Genomic DNA, 23,177 nt, shown 5'->3' with positions numbered 1-23,177 from the left:
TTTATAACATATTTTGTTCACTTAGATAGAAAACAAGGTAATTTTTTTTTAATTGAAAGAGTTAATCTATCGATCATTTAACCATTTCAAATATAAATGAATGTCAGTTGAATATAGTTATTAGTTTGAAAGTCTCTTGCTTTCCACAACCAGGGTTAATTTCTAAAATCATAAGTGCCTGAGCATTGCAGAAGGCTATCAGAAAAGAAAAAAGAGAAATAAATAAATTTAATAAGTAAAATAATAAATAATTAAAATTCATTAAACTATAATGAGATAAATAAAATTTTAATAAACTATTAAATTTTTGATGAAGGGTTAAATAACAAAATAAAATACCAAATCATATCATATTTGGAGCTATAGTTGGAATTGCTGTTTTGTTAAGAAAAACTAAGAAATAGCTTAACCAGGCTCTGGGTAAATTTAAACCCTGAAGAAACAGTATAATACAGTATTTCAAAGGATGATAGAAAAAATATCATTCATTTTCTGGCAAACCAGTGCAAAAAGGTAAAGAATAAAAAGAAATACTAGAAACAATAACAAAGCATAGAAGGATATATGTTTGATTAGTCCTTTTGTCCAAAACAACATTTTGCCTAATTTCTCATCTCCCTTATCACTTGCAGAGAGTAGTGTTTTTTCACCATTTCCCCACTGGAAAAAAACTTCCATGTCGTGGGGACGACATAGAAGTTTTTTTTAGTGTGCCATTTCATTCCTTATCTCTTTAATATCAATTCCTACTTCTATTTTCACATCATTAACTTCTAAAGTATTTTCTTAAGCTTCTTTTTAATCTTAATTTAGGTATTTATTTATATACATATTATACACAATTTTAGGTCATAAATGATAATAATAAAAGTGTCCACTCTTTATGTAATTAAATAAATGTAATGACATCATCATTTTCATAAATTAAACTTCCACATACATGAAATAATGCTTATTTTTCTCCAATAACAAGATGTTATTTATTTTTCACCACATCTACTCTAATTTTAATGTCAAACATGATTATTGCTGAGTAACATTTCAAGAATGGTTATTTTATATACTTACTGAGGGCGGAGAATGACCTATTTAGTTAGTGCAATATAACATTTTTTTTTTTAATTTTACAATTTAATCATGCAAGGGGGAAAAATTCCTTTTACTACAAAAAAAATTGTTTAGAAGTCTTAATAATGAATTAGGATGCAAACAATTTCTTTCTTTCTGTCTGAGTTTAAAGCAGTAATATCTTTGAGATGCTTGTTTTTGAAAAATTAGCATATTTTTGTGCAAAGTAACTTCTTAACCAAAGGAATTTTCCATATGTATAGAGTGAAGATGAGTCAAATTCCAGTAAAAAAACTTCTGTAAAGACAAACCTTCTGTTAGGCTTATAGTTTTTGTGCCCTGCACTTAATCAAAACTCGGCCCAATCAAGAATATGACAATTTATTTAAAATTCAGTTTTATATTAAATATCAAATCAGAATTGTATTCATCTTCTCAATTACTATCAGATTATTTCTTAATCATTAAGATATGTTTAATAAAACTTTTCTGTTCAAATTATGTTAAATAATATATAGAGAAATGGTCACCAAAACTTCACTTTTAATTTTTTTAAATATTTAAAAAATTTTAATTCAACGTGAGTAAATTTAGTGAAAAGCAAGTTATATATTATTTTAAAGAGTCGTATTGTGTTTCAAAATTTCAAAAATTAAATGTGTTTGCTTGTTTTGCAGCAGTAATGCTATTTTAATAAATGTCCGGAATCTTGGTAGGGAGTCCTGGGAGTGTGAGGTGAAACAAATGTTTCAAGCCATGACAGCTCGGTGATCTCTGTGATCTTTTGGGCTTTCTCTAGATCGAAGTGTGGTGGGACTATATCTATATTACTTATAGTAAATATTGGGTGCCCCACTACATTTCTACCAAACCAGACCAGCAGTAGTGCTAAGAGAATAATTTTGAATGTTTTTTCTATGTAATCAAATCTCTTTTGATATATCTTAAATTTTAATTAAGGAAGAAAAAAAATAAATCATTCTAGTTCAGATCTGTATAAATCTCTTTGGTGGGTATTGCCTAAAATTTGTTTCATGGAGAAAGTATATATATATATATATACATACCTCGTATATATATATATATACGAGGCTACGTTTTGAAAAAAAAAATAGTAAAACAATTTTTTCGAATCTAATTTTATTTTTACATGAAAATACATGTCTTAAACTATTTTTCAGCATAGTTTCTGCCAATGATCAAACACTTGTCATAGCGGGTGACCAGTTTTTGTATACCATCGTCAAAGAAACTTCCCGCCAGTTTCGATAACCACAACTCCACAGCATTTTTCGTGTCATCGTCAGATCCAAAGCGCTTGCCACCAAACTCGCGCTTCATGTGCAGGAACAAGTGATAGTCGGACGGCGCCAAGTCCGGGCTGTATAGCGGGTGATCGAACTGCTCCCAATGAAACTGTCGAATTAACGATTGAGTGACACCAGCAGTATGGGGTCGAGCATTGTGTTGGAGCAACACAATTCCTTTACTGAGCATTCCTCTTCGTTTGTTTTGAATGGCACGCCTTAGTTTTGTTGAAGTCTCACAATATCGTGCCGCATTAATGGTTTCACCTCTGGGAAGAAATTCAGTAAGCAAAACGCCTTTCCTATCCCAGAAGACAGTGCACATGATTTTTTGTGATGACATTGTCACTTTGAACTTTTGTTTTTTCAGAGAATGCGTGTGTCTCCACTCCATCAATTGTTGTTTCGATTCTGGTGTGAAATGACATACCCAAGTTTCATCACCTGTCACAATTTGGTTTAAAAAGTTTTCTCCCTCATCACTGTACCACGTGAGAAATGTCAGGGCACTACCAAATCGCTTTGTTTTGTGAACATCAGTGAGCATTTTTGGGACCCATCGGGAACACAGTTTGCGATAATTCAACCGGTCAAACACAATTTCGAACAAAACAGCACGTGAAATTTGTGGAAATGCCTCTGAAAGAGTTGTCATTGTGAAGCGTCTGTTCTCATGAATTGCTTCATCAACTGTCCTTACCAAATCATCGGTGACAACAGAAGGCCGACCACTCCGAGCCTCGGCGTGGACATTTGTTCGACCTGCATTAAACATTCTTACCCACTTTCTCACCATTCTATCACTTATCGCATATTCACTGTAAACTTCTGTCACTTGACGATAAATTTCGGCCGTTTAACATTCCTCACGTTCAGAAATTTAATCACGGCACGAATCTCACAGTCAGCGGGAGAACTAATTGTCTTAAACATTTTGAATGTGTACAGCAAACTGAAAACACAACACAGAGCAACCAAAATGGCGACAATTGAAAGTCAGTGAACAAGAAAGACTGGTGGGCATGCGCAGGACGCCTACCACAGCACTGCGACGGCGCTAGAATGAAACGGTACTTAGTTTCCGAATACGCTACGTATATATGTATATATATATATATATATATATGTATATATATATATATATATGTATATATATATATATGACTTATTGACATTTATTATTATTATTAATAAGGGATTCAATAATAGGATGTTTTTTCTATGGAAAATCTATGGAAGATTTCTATGGAAAATCTTGAAGCTCCATTATCCTTGTTAACTTCTGCTGGTCTCTCAAAGATAAATTACTTAAATCAGGTACAGCATGAAAACATAATTTTCTCACCGTTTAATGATTTCCTTCCTTACATCACATATAAATTTATGCATATGTGATCCTTAATCGTGTATCATAAAATTCTTTCTGCGATCAAAATACTTTAATTATATATTTCAATGTAACAACAGAAATGCTGTCAAATTTTTATTTTCTCTATAAAAAAATTTGATTTAAATTTCTGTGTTATAGCAACACTGCTGAGAAATAATAATTGGGGCCTTTCAACTTTGGCAAGAAACAGAGCATTATCAATACACAGAAGCAATTCATTCATTGACTATCATGCGTAATTTATTTTATAGACATACTGAAGGAATTTTAATATATATTTGTATTTATTATTTTATTTAATGAAATTTTGGCTAACAACATATGGAAAGTACCTGAAAACACTTTTTGATGGCCATACTTGAGTAATTACTGATAATAATGTAACAAGCACATTATTATGGCCATTCTGATCTGTGCCAAATAAGACTCCAGGTGATGGTGAGTCATACCCATTCTAAGAAAGAATATGTTGTAAATTTAAACTAGATTAATGCTTTCTGTACACAGATTTTAAATAATTTAAATCTTTTTGAGGTATTTATGAAAATAAGTATGTTTCGAAATTATCTATGTTATTGAACATTCTTTTTGTGAAGTTTAATGATACAATTTCAAAACATATGAATTTAATGAATTATTTATTATGAATTTGATTTGTAATTTGCATTCATTTCTTTTAAATTCTGGAAAAGAATAAGCATAGCTTTTAATTTTACAGTCCTGGACTGAAAAAATTTACATTCATGTTTCGTAATTAATTATTGAAACTTAGTCTACGAAGGCAAATATTTGTTCCTTTTCCAGAATTTGTTACTGCTCAAAGCTACATCAGCTGCTACACTGCGTACATTACAACAATGTTATTCAGTTCTGCAACATCAACAAGTAAGCTTAAACTTATATTGTATTATTTTTTGAATTGTATTAAAATATTAGAAGTATTCAAACTTATTTTTCGAAAGAATGGGTGAATGAACAGCAGTTAAACTGTTAATTCTTATGTATTAAATAATATATTAAAGCTGCTGTTAGTATAAAAAAGAGATGATTTCCAAATTAACTGTTGAAAAATTTCAAAACTAAATTAGCTTATTAATCTGACATGTTCCTAAGCTAAACCTGTGCTGCTCGGTACTGACAGAGTGACGAAGACCACAGAACTCTGATAGTTCGTTATTTATCTCAATTCCATTCGTCAAAAGGATTCCTTGGATATGGACAGAAAGCCGTCATGTACTTTGCTTTAGTTCATTAATTACAACTGAGTTAAATCCATTATTTTATTGTTTTTGTTTTCTTATCTGTAAAGCATGAAAGTTGTAGCCCAGACTTATGTGGTTGAAATCGTGAATATAAATTAATTTGCCCATTTGTCATTATTGGGCTCATTTAGTCATCTTCCCACTGCAACATATTTTTATATGGTATAAAGTAAAGCTGAGCTGTTTGATATTCTATATTATTATAAGTTTTAATACATTTTCTTCAAGAGATTAAAAGACCTTTAAAACTGTCTTTCAAGTGAAGTGATGTCGTCTAATTCTCCCCCTGAGCAATAAGATTTCAAGCCCCTATATAAAGTACTTTTGTTTTGTAAATATAATTATTAAAAATTCGGTTTCTCGATTTTCAATTCCCTTCCCCAACAAAATAATTATTGCAATATATATGCTATAGTTTTCATCCTTCTGTGTAAAATTCAATCTGTTTTTTTTTAGGAAAATTTCCCAAGCTTCTCATTAATCAAATTTTTTATTATCCTAAGCAGTTTTTTAAACTCCCTTCAGTTTGATTTATCAAAGTTCAGCTGTGCAGAGAACTTTCAAGGGCATCATAAGACGTTTAAGAAAATATTAATGTGTAAAGTAATGTGTTGTGTAGAGAATTTGTCTGATAGCATTATAAAAACTAGGTGAATGATTTTCTGATTTATGGAAATCTTAATTTTATTTGATTCTGAATTATTTATTTTAATGCTTTAATTTTGGGGAAAAATAGATGCTTCTGGGAATATTATTTAGTTTAAAAGAATATTATTTATTTTTCTTTTATTTGCAATTTTTGTACAAGCTTTGATTCATTGTGAAAAGAAGCAGGGAAGGGAGGCATTTTGCTAAGTCATGATTTCGCGCGCTTTGTCATTTAGAATGTTCTAGAAGGAATTTCATTGTGTAGTTGACCTTAGGGGAAATTTTCCGTAACCGGCCCTTGGCTATTTTTTGGCCGGCGCGTTTTTGAAATCCAAGATGGTGGCCAAAATTATTTTCCCTGTCTGAGGGAAATCGGAAAGGGAAAACAACTCTGACCTACCAAACCTGGAAAGAACAAGAAAAAACGAACTTACCAAATTTATGGTGCCATCCTGAAGGCTACTCATCGCTGTTCCTTCAGATATCTATCAGGATACCTGCAAATAATAAGAAAAACAAAATATAATATTTTTTTGCTGAGCACAAGTTTAAGAAATATTAAATGAAATTGTTTAAATTACATTAAATACAACTGCTTAGCAGAAATGCAAATTATAAAATATATATATATATATATATATAATATTTTTTTGCTGGGCAAAAGTTTAAGAAATAATAAACGAAATTGCTTAAATTACATTAAATACAACTACTTAATGTTTTCAAATATACGATTTGCAGAAATCAGCTTTACAAAATAGTTTCATGCTTTAAAACTAAAAGAAATATCTATCATAAAATCAATCAAGAAACCTACTCTTTTATAAATACATAAACTATTTTTATAAATCTAGAAATACTTAAAAACGCTTAAAACATACAGTAAAAGCAAAAAAAAAATTCTCAGTATCGTAAGTAAGGAATAAGTTAAGTAATCGTTTTAAACTACAAATTTACTTTATTCTCGTTAGCATCCTCTGACAATATATGAAATTAAATTTAATTTATATCATAATATATATAAATAATAATATTAAATTGCATTAATAACAAATTAGCACTTACTTTGTACACGAGACATCCTTTCCGCTGGCGCCCAAAGTTACGGTTACTAGTTACGGTTGCAGTGAACGATGAACTCGATCGTTAAGTTAATAATTTTGGCAAAATTTATTAAGAAGTTCTGCAAGTTCTTGTAAATAGAATTATTGAAATTAGAACTGCTATTTATTGCCAATAAACAAATACAAAATTGTTATATAGTATAATTTTTCTTATATTCCTACTCTTATGTTTATTCACAATCTACATTTGATTATATTTAAGGTCTTGTTTTTACAGTTCAGAATGTATAATTAATAATACTGCTTTCTAATTTGATTAAAATAAAATACAGTAAATTATTTCAAACAGAATGGTATAGGTTATTTCACTGCAAACAATTATATTACATATACTTATTTATGTAAATTTGAGAATTTAGCACCGAGCAGTTATTAATCATCCATGATGCTCTTCTGTCTGCCTATTTACAATTCTAAATTACATTTTTGGAAAGAAAAATTAAATTCAAGATTAAAAAAACTTTTTTTTAATGAAAATATAACTTTTTTAAAAGCTTCATTTATTAGCTAGAATGGTTCCAGTTTACTTATCTGTATTATCACAGTGAATCAAATATTATTACTGGCTTATCAAACATTAATAACAGTATAAATAGAGCTTTGGCCCGATTGAATAAACGTAAGACCAGCTAACAAAACTTGTAGCCGCATAATAGGGTTTTAAAAACGATGTTTGAAATTTCAGCTAATTTCTGTAATGCATCCCCGTCATTAACTCCACATGGATTGCCAAATATTTACAAAGGCACCTTCAATTTCATAGCTTAATAGTAGCTACTTTTACAGTTATTCCAGCAAGCCCTACATCAGAAACAACAGCCATTTAATGCACATTGGTCTCAAGTGTCTTTCCAGTGCAGGATTTATGTATAAGCTACACATATAAGCTACTATTATATATCGCTTAGGGCCCCCACTTTCTTCGCCCCCCTAAAATTAAAATATAGTATAACAGACTTATAAAGGGCCCTATATTTCAAACAGCCTAGAGCCTTATCAAGCCTAAATCTAGCTTTGTGTCTTCCTCAGAAAGGAATTCGTGCTAAATAATTCATGTGACTATAGGAGCTTCGACAGAGGTTCATCATGCCCCAACCCATTGCTTTACAAAATTTCACTTAATACTCACATGCATGAATGACGTAATGGGCTGGAGCCACTCGGGTTGGAATCATAAACAGTGGCTCAGAGTCATGGGATTATCTTCAGAAATCATGTGAAATCTCGCCTACAAAAATCTTATACTCTCCCATCTTGGGTAGTAGTAGGTATAGGCTCAGTAAACAGTCATCCACTTACATATTAAAAATGGCGAAGCGGTGTCACCAACATGAGACTGAGTAGCAGTGAGTTCATCTGAATCCACAGTCTGCGCTGAGATCTAGAAGACCCCTTTATAAGAAAGGAGGAAAATTGAACTTACATAAGTGCATCCTTATGTAAGTTCAATTTTTGTTTTCATTACTGACTAATTAATTAAGCAAAGGATCAAATAAATCTTCGGCACCTTTATGCAAATTCACTTTACTGGACTTTATCATCTATAAATACAGCTTCGAAATTCTAGATCACAAGGGCTCTGTTAAAAGAATCAAGCAAGCCAACTAGATATCTTGTTTGCCTTGAATCAAGATGGTTTGATAAGGAGTACATCATAACTGGCCGTTCCTAGGCCATTAGATGCCCGAGTACATTCGAGATTGCCGCCCCTAAATTTAAAACAAAATGCTCAATGATTAATAAAATTTATATTTCATACTCACTAAGTACTTACATATGACACATTGTATAACAAGTACTGACATAATATGACAAGTATTTACAATCAATTTGAAATATTTAGGTATCGCGGAAGTCCGGCCGCCCCTGATTTTCGAAGCCCGCTTAATTTTACGCTCTCCACCTTCACTAGGAACGGCCCTGCATCATAAAGATACTTGCACATCTGTGCAAATCGTTGTTGTTTAATAATCCTTGTTACCTAAAGAAATCTTGTTAGAATTGCGCCTGCCTTGAAGACGAGCGTCCCTGATGAGTATCATTTTTTAACTTCAGAAAAGCACTCTTCATAAAAGTACATACTTATGTAAGTTCAATTTTTGTTTTCATTACTGACTAGCAGTGGAGTAGCTAGGGTGGGGCAAGGGAGGACATCTATCCTCGGGCGCAGAATTCAGGGGGCGCGAAATTGATGTTACGAAATTTTAGAATGAAATGTTTTCCGTTCTTGACACAGAGAAAGGGGCGCAAAATCTTCAGTTGTCCCCGGGCGCCGAAAACCCTAGCTACGCCTCTTCTGACTAATTAATTAAGCGAAGGATCAAATAAATCTTCGGCACCTTTATGCAAATTCACTTCACTGGACTTTGTATAAATGTACCCTTTGAGAAATGTGTGACGAGCGTTTCCGTAGAAAGATCTTGTTTTTCACAAAAGTGCCGAAAATTAATTCCATCCCCTGCATCTTTAATTAATTAATCTGCAATGCAAATGAAAACCCCATTTGCATAAAGAGACCTGCCTTAAATTGTCCGTATCCTTACAGAGGTTGCATTTTTCAAAATTACAGATTGATTTTTGTAAGGTTCACATGCCTTTATGCCAAGGCACCCTTACAAAGAATTTTATTTTTTCGAACAGCGATCGATCTTTATAAAGGTGTATTCACCATTATATCTGGGTGCTATTATGAAGGTGTCTCTAAGAACCACCGCAAAAAAATACCATACATCGCAGATTATCATCGCAATAACTGGGCACATTGCAGATAAAATTAAAGAAAAGCAAGGTGAGCTGCATAATATCCATTGATTCTAGATACTCCTGTTGGAGCCACAATTGCATATATGTTTGTGCATTTTAATTTTGGTATAAGCATATATACAGCTTCCATAACATGCGACCCATCCTCCTATATAACAGGTGTTTCGGTTGATCTTTGCCATTTGACATTCTATATTCTTACCCTGAAGAGACCATGTTCATTGAAACAGGTTGTGATGCAAATGTGCAAACATTAATATTATGATACACATGTGGTTGGGCACCTTTTCCCATATATTCTTACAGTGGCTCCTCCATTGCCGTCAGCTGTTTGATACATGAAGTGAATGTCTGCAAACTCTGAATTCGTAAAACGGTATATACTCTGTGGTTGGAATCAGAAAGCTCTCCAAGTGCCTACCAGGAGCACTGGTACTAAATACAGATTTATCTGTTTTTTCCATTTCTGGCCTTGTTGCTCCATATAAATACGGTTTATTTTCGTTTGATTTTTATTAAAGATGAGTCAGCCTGTATATATAACAGAAAGATGAATTGTATTTTGCGATGCATATGAGAGGTTACCTTTAAAGTGGGGGAACTTAACAAAGCAAGGTTATTCGTAATTATGTCATAACGAAAAAAAATTGTTTTTAATATTATATAATCCTAACTAATATTATAAATGCGAATGCGAGTTTGTTTGTGCATTTGTTTATTACCCTTTCACTTTTAAATTACTTAACCGATCACCATGAAATTTTCAAGAAAGATGAGAAAAAGTTATAGGCTATATAATGTAACTTATCAGTTGAAACTTAAACTATACAATAAATTGTATAGTTAAAATGATTGCCGTTGTATAAACATTAAATGTTAAACGATATAAAAGTTTGTCTGCGCGCACAGGTGCTTGGCTTGTCTATAAAATGTTTGCGTGGTTTAAGCCACGCAAACATTTTATAGCATCCCTCCCTTAATGCAGATAGCCCTCGAGTGCTTTGCCGTAATTTAATAAGCCAAACGAAGTTAATAGGAAGAGTTATAGGTATTTTTTCCTCTTTAAAGCGGTCTTTAATGGTATAATCGGAAGCCCGCCCGCCTAGAAATCATGTGTGTGTGTTTGTGTTTATGGCAAAGCCTCGAGGGCTATCTGCCTAAGAGGAGGGATGCCTTCGTGGAGGACTTTCTAAGGGAAACTGGCTCGTATACACGTTACACATGGGGAAAACCACGAAAACGCCCATGCAGCCAGCCCGTTCGCGGGATTCGAACCTCGGACCGAACTACCAGTGTTCAGCGACTTTACCACTCGGCCGCTGGTGGGCCTAGAAATCATGAGGTTAGGAGTTCAAAACTCGGCGAGGGCAACGTATATTTTTCCTGCCTATTGGCGCCTGAAGTAAAATGTGGTAGCCTATAATATGTCACTATCAGGATTTAGCAACTGATCTTTACCTTCCTTGTCGCCCTAGAAGTGGGGGAGAATGCAAGGAATTTTCTCCTTTATTACCGCAATGGAAAATTTGGCTAGGGTATTGCACCTTTTTCATATTCTGGCTAGGCAGAAGAGTACCAGGGGGAGCAGAACAGCCAGGCCACTGATTAAGAGGAGAGGCCTCCGAAGAACCTTAAGTTTTTAAGTATATATTAAAAAAAAATGAAGCTAAAATGTGGTCTGTATTGGGAGAATCAATCCCTAACTCATAATTGGCACTAAACATTTTGGGACGGTGTATGTTTCAGTTGCTCCATGCTAGAGAAGCTTTTTGAAGTTGAAGTGGATTAAAAGCTATCTTCGATCAACAAGGTGCCAAGATTTAATGGCTTGTCAATCTTTTTGCATTGAAAATACGGTAGCTAAACATGTTAATGAATTTTTGACAAAACTATAAACAAACTTTCATAAGTCAAAATTCACTAAAAACAGTTATAGCTTTTTTATTTTTAGAAAAGTTAACAATATTTTTTAAATCATCAAAAATAGCTGATTAATAAGCATTTTTAAATATAAATTTGTTTTCTAAATGTAATTTTTCCCCTTAATCTTAAGACTTGCTTTTCAAATCAATTCAAATATTTAATTTTAATTAAATAAATGTTAATTTTATATTTGTGTTGACATTTTGTATGGTGATCATTCCGATATAGAGTGACAAAGTGAGATTTCCATCCTGAGCATCGATAATTAAGTCTGGCACTGCAGATAGAATTTTGCATATTTGCCCTATTTCTTACTTTGACAAATGTAATGATTTTACAAAATTACATGTTCTATTTGTACAACTTTTCCATCCTTAGATCAGTCAATATACTAAGCATAAAACCTATTTCAAACATTCTGCGTGTGTGTATTTATGTTTTATTTAAGCTAATAGAAAATATATAATAATGGAAATTTCCTTCATCCAGAGTCAGTTTACAATCCATAAAAGATAATAAGATTAATACCAGTAATAATGTATAAATAATGTAAATAATGAGTAAAATGCATAATATATTTTAATAAATGAAGCTGGAAATTGCAGATGTGTGAATCTTGAAATAAATACTGATAACCAAAAAAACAGAATAGAAATTTGTGCTTATTTTAAAAGTGAATGATACAGGCAAAGTTAAAATAAAAATAAACATTATCAATGAAGAGTAACATTACTTATACTACATTAAGGGGCAGCAAATGTGTATATGTAAATGTGTGCATTAGTGGTATTTATGACTTTACACTGAAATTCTGATTCCCCCCCCCATGAGGGGTGGGGAATCAGAATTTTTTTAATAGGTAAAGAAGCTAATGGGATAAATGAAACTAAGGGAATTATTGATATGTTGTCCTCTATTAAAGACATATGTGTTATTTTGTTCCATTGGCTAATTCATTTTCACATTGGACTTGTAATTGAATTTTAAATTAAGAATGAATCTGTGTGTTTTTTCAGGGAAGGGAAGTTATGCTTTATAAAATTATAAGTATGCAATATTTACAATTAAACAGAAAATGAGAGGTGTATGAAAAAATTACAAGAGAAAAAAGGGAATTTTAAATTTTTTGACAGGATGAAATTTAAAATGCTTATCAGTCATGGTTAATAAAACTTAGCTGAATATTAAATATATGTATCAAATTTATTGAGAATAAAAATTGAAGCTAACAGAATGATAATAATAAATTAAAAAATTTATTTACATGCATACAATTTTATGTTAAATATACAGAAAATTTTCATACGAGAATACAAGAATTGTTTTATTAAAGAGTCTTGAAATAACTGTAGCTTTTTCTTTCACTTTTAAATTCAATAACTCTTATAGTGATATTTATAAAAGCATAATAAAAATAATTTGATTAAACATTCCTTTTACATATTAGGCCAACTAATATCACATATTACAGCTCATGAAATGTTTCTGGTATGGAAAAAAGGATCCTTCTAAAAAATTTTCTTTACATATATATAAATGTATCAGTTCATTTTTTCTATAATTATGTTTTATGAAAATATTCTTAAACTATTGAAAAGAATGAAATTTCCTTCGTTTTCAAATGATTATGAGATGGATTTTAATGTAATGCTGATAAAGAAGATATTTTTAACATTAAAACAGAAAAATCTAAAATAGCTAAAACATATACACCTTGGATAAAAATTTGCGAGGAAAAAATTATAAATATTAATGAAAATCAAATTTTCATAGCACATAATTTTAGCATTTTAGTAAAAAATTATAAAAATTGCATCATTATACTTTACATACAGCCACTTTACTGAGATATTTATTTCAATATTAAATATATAAATTTCATGTTTCATTTCCTATTTATCTATTTCACTATCTTCTAATTTGACAAATTTTGTCTCAAATCTCAAATAATGCATTAATTCTAGATTCAGCAGCAATTACTTTCACAAAACATATATGAAATTAACAAGATGCTATTAATTTTGCACGAAGGCTTTCCATATAAAATTAACTTCTCAGATTTTCTACATTTATATAGTTCTATATAAAAAGAGCATCTATTTTGGAACATAATGACCAATATGAAGTAATAATACATAATTTATAATTTTAATAGTCACAGCATACTGAGATATTACATTTGGTTCATTGTAGAACCATAGCCTGCATACCCAGCAATGCAATCATTACCATAGTCTTCATATCCAATGATACAATCATTTTGCTTATCATATGATAAGCTTGCTTTAAGTTGATTTCATTAAAGGGTACAATAGAATACCTGCCATAGCTTTTCAGTTTATTGCCATATAACTTTATCGCACTAAGCACAGCAACTGAAAAATTGGTCACAAGATTTGTGGCTTAATTGTCTGATTTTCCGAAATTTAGGTATTAAGTTTTTATTTTGACTGACATTCCTCTTTGGAATGTCACTGGGTTTGCTTGATGCAGCCACTTGCCCTGAAGATGGTGAGCTTGGCTGTTCACAGCTTTAATGAAGCTAGCCGCGGGGTGGTGAATTCTACTGCATAACTAAGCAAATAGCTCCTTCACATTTACAAGTCTGCTGCTTCTGCACACCTAATCAGCTGGAAGGGATAAAAATTATAAACATAAATAATTACAAAATCGATTCACAATAAATTTTATATTTTAGTTAATTTATTTATTGAATAAAATAAATGTGAAAGTAATTAAAAAGCAGCACTGAATTAAAATATTAGTAATACTCATAGTGTAACAACGCTGATACTGCAAATGCTAAATTAAACGAGTATTGGGACTTTAAAGCATTAGAAATGAGTGAGTGTTGCATACAAAGGTTAGCATTTTGGATGCATAAATTCATGTCACACATAGAGAAAATTATGAAAACTTCCATGCAGCCAGTCTATTTGGCAGGATACACAAGTAATAAACATGTTTAATAATGAAACATAATAAAATTATTAATAATTAATGAGGGAAAATTTATAGTTTTGTTCTTTTTATTTAAGTTAATATTTCTATTGTGAAAACTATCTAACTTAATACACTATTCACTTTTTCTTTGCCAGTACTAAACATTAATTCTGAATTATAATAAATTTTCTAACTGCTCTGTTATTCATTCACAATAGTAATGGCTTGAGTTAATTTCTTCTGCGTTTATTTCATTTATAACCTCCCAAAGTTTTCAACTACATTTTATCCTATAGGTCTAATCTGAGGTAATGTGCTGCAAATATCAAGTGTTAAACTGTCATAATAATAATACTATAGACAACTGAAGTTAACAAGCACATATTGTAAAGCTTCAATCATATGCAGAAGTGATTTATATGCAAGTACAGTCAAAAGTCGTTAATCCGGACTCGTCGGGACTTCGGCGATTCCGGATTATCGATTTTTCCAGATTATAGATCATCAGTTAAAATCTGGTAAGATGGCATGCAGAAATTACAAAATTAAAAATATGAAACCATAATTTATGAAATAAAGAACAATTATGATCTAAAGGGTATCAAAATTTACAAAAAGAAAAAGCTTAATATTTATTTGTTTACTTTATTAAACATTTATTTCAATGTAAGTTGCTTCGTTTCATGTGATAATACTTTCTCTTTAATTCTATTAAACAGACATAATTTCTTGTTTAGTTACAAAGTTCTGCTGTTCAAGTCCTATAATTGCTGTGTTGAGAATACCGACTAATTTGTCAATGGAAATGTTTTCGTTTTCAATAACCTCTGGGTCACTTTCTTCACTATCGGAAGCGAATTATAATGACGAGGAACTTGATTTAAATCATATCAAAGACGGAGTACATAGACATGGAATACTATACTTAGTAAGGAATTATAAGCCAAATAAAATAAAAACATCTGCCCTGAAGATAAGGATAGTGCTGACAAATCAACTTCCAATCCGCGGCGTGAAATTGATAAACAGATTTCGGATTTCAGAACATACTTTCGCTTTGTAGATATAAATTACATATTAGTAAATATATATCGGAAATTCTATTTGACATAATCGAAAGTTCAAGCTTACTTTTATGAAATTGTTCTAAAAGTCTGCAAAAAATAATAAGCCGGATCCAATTCGAAGATTAAGGAGCAACGCAATGTGCAACATTAACTGAATCAGATAATTTTAGCTTAGCTTATACCTCCATTACGCATTAAACGCGCATGTGCACAAACATATTCGCAGCCGTAAAGGTCTTACGCGCACTCTTAAACGCCTGTGCGCATGCGTGAACGCGGCGCATGCGCAGAAAGTTTGTAGCTTTGAGGTCCGGATTATAGATCATTCCGGATTATGGGTGTCCAAATTAACGACTTTTGACTGTATATCTTTATCATTTGGCCAATTTGAATTCAACAAAATAATCTAATTTTCATAACTTTCTCAATTTTTATTGTCTGCAGATAATCAAAACCATTTTTAAAGAGGGACTACTGCACATTACTGTTAAGAAATATATCACATTGACATTCTTCAGCTTTATTACTTTTTAACTTTAACAAATTAATATTTAAGTACTAAAAATTAAATATAACACAGTTATAGCTCTGAAGCTATGTGACAGATGCGACGAGCGAAAGCTCTGAAGTCAGATTCCAATCAGTCTGGGTCGTATTTATTTTGCATATAAAACAATACATGTGAATTCTAGTTAAATAGAACCAATGACTAAAAAGCACTTGTTTTAAAAAATACATAATAAAAATGTATTTTTCATAATTACATATCAATACAAAATAGCATATTAAAATAAAGTCGTAGCTGCCCGGATGGTATAGTGATTAGGGAAGCCTGAGTACTGGGGGACCTGGGTTCGAATAACGAACAAGGCATGGATGTAAATTATCTGTCCCTTCATAGGAGGCAAAGGTGGCCTGCCTATTAGGTGCCTCCATAATAGATCACCATATCTGATATTTTAGGAGTGGCCAATGCCGGCATAGGCAAGCATCCACCATTGGAAACAAAAAGTACATGTGCAAGAAATGGAATTATTCTGATGCTAATGGTTTCATAAAATTAATTATTCTTTTCTGATAACTCGATTCATAATTATAATGTGGGGAAAAAAGAAGAAATATAGAATATCAAATCCCATTTACTTTCCTGAACCAAAGTATGAAAGTAACAGCACAGTGTATAAAAATGTTGAACAACTGCATCGTCTGTTAACACAGTTATAACTGAAGTACTCTTTTGAAGAAGGGTATGGAGTTTTATGGCAATTAGCATATACTTTGATGCTTCTTATTTCATTAAAGCTAATTCTTATATATAGGCATAGTAATGTTTTGTTCATCAGCATTTTATGAATTATTGACAATTTCAAAACAACAAGTATAAATATGCAAAATAAAATAAGGAGCTGTATGACTTAAAGCTCATATAAATTGGAATACCTTATGTTGGAGCATTGCTGAACTCATACTTAAAACAGAATAAAATGATAAATGAAAATCAAAACACTACTATATATGCACTGTATGTTACTTCCTTATTAAAGCAGACAGTCTGGATATATTTAAAAGTTACAAGTTACAAATTTGGTGATTCAATCAGCTTATTTTGTTATGGTGTCTTTATTAAACAATAATCAAATGTCACCTATGGATATTCTAATATATTTTAAGAACATTAGGCTTAAATAAAAAGTTAAACTTTACCTTTCTGGATTTTGGAAAGCCTAACAGATTTCAGTTCACAAAAGTCCCACTTATTGCTATTACAGGCCACACATCGAGCAAAAGCTTTCATTGAAGGGCAGTTCAACCTGAAAAAAGAAATTAAATCACCATTTAAAATTTCATGATCAGGGTAACAATACAAAGGTTTAGCACTTGGCTTATAAATAATCCTGCTCTTTCAGAAAAATTTAATTGCCATGACAATAAATTTAAGTTGGTAACTTATTTCTGTAAAAAAATGTTATGCCCTTTCCAGGAAAAACATGAGCACACACATTTACCATATAACATATTCCTCGAAGTATAACACAATGGTTTCAAATCACATTAATTAGAAAGTTTGATTTCATTTCTACTTTAACCAGGTTGCCTTCATGGCCATATGACACACAATATATTCTTTAAAATAAAGACTAATGTAACAGATTCAAATAACAAATTTAAAAGTTTTGCCCCATAAGTGAAAACATAACTTTGTGAAATAAATCTTGCATCCAATTTAAGGCCATGAGAACTGATGTTTGACAAATACTAAAGAAAGTTTATTTATATTTTTGATGCATTAGACATGAACCTGATTTAATCAAAAAAACTTTAATATGGGGGATAGGTTGGAATAGCTTTAACTTCTTTGATAAGCTGAAGCATGTTTAGAACAAAATGTTTTAATGACAAGTAAATTTCCATCATTTGCAAATCATTATATTATTAGAAAATACATTTTAATGAGATACTAACAACTATGACATTTTATGCATAAAAAGAGTAAAAATTAAGCCAGTTATCATTTGGCTTTGTGGTGTCATTGAAGCTTTGCTTCTTCTCCCAGCATAAATTCTTTGGTGGTACACTACTATACTGTCAACAATATCGTTTTCATATTAGTTCCACAACAGTAAATTAACATGTTCCAGTTCAGAGTTTGAATGCATCTGAAATGTTTTGTGCACAGTATATTTTCAGCTTAATATTCTAATGATTTACTTTTTTTGAAATCATATACTACAGCTATATCCATTTGACTTTGAAGGGAAGATTAATAATTTTTATCTTCTTATATCCTACCCATATATCTTTCTTTCTGAGTAGCTATGTGCAGAGTTAAAAAATGTATAGACATATAAAAATAATAAGGATAGCTTAATTATTTTTATTGAGAAAAATTAAATGTGCATAGCTGTATATGTAAGAATACATAATTAAATTAGTCCAAATCATATTTAATGCATCTCCATATCTATTTTAATATTTTCATTTAATATGTATTTAAATGCGAAAATATAAAAAACTTTATTTTCTTTTACCGTAATGTTCGAAAAATAAACCCCATAAACGTTTTGCGAAAATATGTACTAATAATGATTTGCGACTTTCAAACTTTATTTTCTCTTACCGTAATGTTCGTTGCGAAAATATAAAAAACTTTATTTTCTTTTACTGTAATGTTCGAAAAATAAACTCCATAAACGTTTTGCGAAAATATGAACTAATAATGATTTGCGACTTTCAAACTTTATTTTCTCTTACCGTAATGTTCGAAAAATAACCCCATAAACGTTTTGCGAAAATATGAACTAATAATGATTTGCGACTTTCAAACTTTATTTTCTCTTACTGTAATGTTCGAAAAGTAAACAGAAAATTTCCCTTTTCCTCCTTCAGGAAAATTCCCTGTGTGGGTTGCAACAATTATCAGGGTTACCATATTCTGGCGCACGTACGCTCACTTCTGATGTAAAGAAATCCGCAATTTCGCCAAGTGCCGGTTATAGAAACATCCCCGACCTTAGGACAGGAAGTACGTGACAGAAGGGTCAGAGGTTGCCACGTGACTTTCGATGTAAGTCATTCAGGTTTTTGGCGATTGAGGGTCCGGTTGTTGGCTAAGTGAAGAAGGGCGCGCATGTGCGATCACCCTTATTTCCGCATTCAGGGGTTGAAAACGGAACTTTTGCCAAAATTAAGGGGGCGATAATTGAAGCCATAATGGGAGCCCGCGTTTGTGAAGGAGAGGAAGAAAATTCGGGTTTTAAGACTATTTCGTGCGAGACTTGGCGAGACGTACTTGCTTGCTGAACTTACGTTTGGACGTTACTTTTTGCCCGACTTTGGACTAGTTTTGTTGAAGGATTTAAGACTTTAGGATTAAGTCTTTTTGCTGGATTTCCAAGGCTGAAGGATTTGTTATGCTTCTGTGGTTGAATAGGTGGTGATTAAGGCGGATCGTGGCGGACACTATCCGACCGTCGCTTTGCTGTCGAAAAGAAAAAAAAAAAAAAAATGATCCAGCGAATTTCCAAAATTATTGGCCAAGTTCCACCCCGGCCAATGTGAGATTTTATACTCGACATCCTGACTGCGATCTTGAAGATTCTGCTTGGGTGCTGGTTCGAGGGCTTGTTTTTCTGCAAGGCTGTGCGAGCGGATTGTGTTGCCGAAAAAGGAATGGAGTCAGGGTTATTAGGCTAGTGGCACCGAAAAGCGTGAGACTCCTTAGATGCCTACATTCCCCTTACGGAATGAATTTCTTAGGAATTATGGTGGAATTATAACCCTTTGAATTTTCTCCCAGAATGCAAGGCCAGCCCAATACCTTTCTGGGTGCGTTTCAAGTGGTCAAAATCACAGATAAGTGCTTTATCAATTTTCCTTAGAACTTTTTGGAAATTGGAAATTTACCTAAAATTGAATCTTAAATTCAGTCTACTGAAACTGAATTGTTTCCCTTTCCCCTTCTAAATTACCAAGACAAACCTTAAGGTTTTTATATGAATTAGGATGTAATAATTTAAGTTGTTTGGGTAATCTTCCTTAGAACAGATGTGAATTGCAAATAATATGTTTTCCTTAACCTCTTAGAAATTATAGATCGGGTACCTGTTAAATTAAAAGAGTCATGTAATAGATTTGCAAATCATGAATTTAAATGTAACAAAAAGTAAATGACAAATTGAAGAATTCCCCTTAGACTCTCTGATGAGGATAAGATTTAATTTTTATTGTGAGGAATTTGAATAAACTGATATTTAATCTGGAAACCTATTACTTATGTGTTCTTTATATCTGTTATGTGTTTTTCTTATATATATATTGATTCTACATGTTATTTATTCGATCCTCTCACGGCTCGGTCCCGGATGCATTTTCACAACGCAATGCATTAAAAATTCACTTATACGATCACTAAAAGTTTGGTAATTAGCAAACTCTTAAGAGTTTAGTTTCTCAGTTGCTTTTTAGTTAGTTGCAGTTTCACCTGTCTGTTTCTGCATTAGTTTCCTCCCTAAGAGGAATTAGTAACACTGCATTGGTGCCCATGATTTTTACGGCAAAGTATAGAAACAGAACATTGGTATAGTAACTATTTAACAAATGTTATCTTTTGAAACATGAAAAATTTTATTTTGTTCATGTACGTACAATATTAGATATTCTTTATTAACCATTATTATATTATTAACCATAATTATTATTTATTAACCATAATGCTGTCATCAATTTTTTAAAACTTGAAATGAGTTCTATGTTGTAATAATTCATCTGCATGATTGTTATTTTCAAAATACTTCATTTAAACAAACTGCAATAATCATGTCTAATAATTTTGTTTTGTATTTTTAAAGTGTACAATTAGAAAAAAAATTTTTTATTGATATATAGGTCTTATCTGTCTCTGTAATGTAGAAATTTTCTTCAAATTTGTGTGCAACAGCAAATTGTTATCGCAATGGATTCACGATTAACCAGGATAATTCTAGGGAGCACATCACAGTTAATCTGACAGCAATTTAAAAAACACAAGTAACTATATTACAATTAAAAGAAAAATAGTATTCACAATGTGCTTTTATTTTTAAACAATTTTATTTGAAGAATAAGTCTATTTAATTATTTTAATTAAATCAAATTTTAATGCAAGAAGAGGGCACTTAAAAATTGGAAGAACAATATTTTTGTTTATAAAATTACACTTGTATTTCAATATGCATCAATCAGAAATAGATGGCTAATGGATATATATTCTTATATATTCTAGATGATGCATAATTACATGACGTACTGTTGTGGATTAAAAAAGTGAAATACTGTGAGACATCAGATGCTATCACTGCTATTCTTCCATGCATTTTATTCTTCTCTTAATATTTCCCATTCAAATTTTGCTTTATTCTGGTGGTTTCTAATAGTAATTTTTCCATCATTCCACTATAAACAAACTTTTTTTTTTTTTTTTTTTTTTAAAGATAAGGCCTGCTTGGGAGTTGACTGTACTTTCATATGCTTAGATAGAAAAGATATTATGTTTGTAATATATTTAGTGATTAATGATCATCATTTTAATTTCCCGCAAACTGTTCAACATATTAGATCAATAAAGATTTTATTTTTTCAATAGATGGTCTTTTCCTGCAATGAATTACCTTCTTTTTCTCATTTGCTATAGGTTGCTGTAAATTTTCCCAAAACTTCTATGGACATTAAAGCTGACAGAATAAGCTTGACTAGGAGTCTATCTGAACATAGGTATATTTTTCAGAATGTAATGTCCTAAATAACTCTGCATGTTTTTTCTTATTTTTGAATTTATTCTTTGTAATCTGTGTATAATCTTTAAATTTCTATCCATTTGATTAAGATGCCATAATTTATCTCTGTCTGTATTGTATAACCTTCCATTTGGTTTACAAAAGTTTTAGCTTAATTGACAAAATTCCAAAGCTGTGAATGTGATATAACTTATGAATCTAGAATGTTATAGCGATCAGAGCATAAGCACAATTTTCTATGTTCAAATGTATATGCAGACCTCTCCAAACATAGATAACATAGGAAATTGCTTAGGTAATGATTTTCTAAGGACATCAAGTAAGTTGTCAAGAGCAGCACTATCCTGCTGGAACTACTGCGGGTAAAATGCTAAAACACTGTATTTTGATTGCAGGGTTTTTTTTGTTTTTTTTTCCCCATATCCTGATATCTGCGTGAACTGAAAATTAGTAAGTTAATTCGAAATTAGTGAATTAATTCGAAAGGGAATTGATCAGTTCCTAAATGCAGATTATTTCAGAAAGAATAAACAGATCTTACTTGCTTTAAGAAGTGTTTCTAACAATGCAAAAGCATATTATGCATTATAGGAAAAAGATAAAAGTTTGTAATGTCAGACATTCTCTGTAATCATTCTATGTATCTCCCAGTAAGTTGATATATATCAGAGTGATAATCAGTTCTATGCCAGATTCAATCAATTTGCACAGTAGCTGCAGAATGTTCTACTCCAGTAATTCTCAGACTAAATTATTATAATGGCATGAATAGAGTCACTTGCACAAGTTTTATTAATTATTAGAGGAAAAAGAAGAAATGAAAGATTGGATTTGGAGACTTGCACAGCCAAGAACACAGCATGTGTTCATTTTAAATTATTTGACAGATGGAACAGAGAAGAGTAATTATCTGAGTGTTAAATTCATAAATGAAAATGGAAATATATGTATTTTTATAAGGTATTCCATGACAGTTTTGTACTAGTAGGAATAATAATTTTGTGAGTACATTCCGTTTTATAATTTTTTAGTTCACGATATCTGAATTTTCTAAAACAGAAGTTCTTTATATAGATGTACCCTAATGTGTCATAATGGTCTTTCTGGGAAGATGCGGGGTGTCTTACATTAATATTTTTATGCTTAATATGGTGCTTATCATGCTATATTTGTTTACTTCTTACATTACATTACGTTTCCTTTCTTTCTATTACAGCATAATATAGTAACACATTTGAATTAAGAAGACATTGCTGCTTAGGGAATTACAGAAATTTTTTTGTGATAGAAGGGAAGTGCAGAGTTTGAAAATTTGTGAAAATTATTTAAAATTCATGAAAGAGAACTGAACAGATACCCAAGACATTCTATCCAAGATTACTGTTGATCTCCACAATGAGCAGATATGCA

General features: G+C 31.4%; 1 protein-coding gene across 5 annotated transcripts in view; it reads left to right on the top strand.

The window, feature by feature from the left end:
• Window positions 1–23,177, top strand: part of LOC118204684 (oxysterol-binding protein-related protein 11-like) — a 135,636-nt gene that overhangs the window by 36,212 nt on the left and 76,247 nt on the right. For all 5 annotated transcript variants that reach the window (XM_085821178.1, XM_085821179.1, XM_085821182.1 and 2 more), the window contains 2 exons: window positions 4,570–4,650; window positions 21,665–21,744. In XM_085821178.1, coding sequence (XP_085677304.1) covers window positions 4,570–4,650; window positions 21,665–21,744 — 161 coding nt within the window. The remainder of the gene's footprint in view (window positions 1–4,569; window positions 4,651–21,664; window positions 21,745–23,177) is intronic.

This window comes from Stegodyphus dumicola, chromosome 7, assembly GCF_044657685.1.
Source record: "Stegodyphus dumicola isolate Sdum_Otavi_A_Nest chromosome 7, ASM4465768v1".
NCBI classification, from domain to species: domain Eukaryota; kingdom Metazoa; phylum Arthropoda; class Arachnida; order Araneae; family Eresidae; genus Stegodyphus; species Stegodyphus dumicola.
The sequence above is the reverse complement of the archived record's forward strand: the minus strand, read 5'-3'. Positions and strand labels throughout refer to the sequence as shown.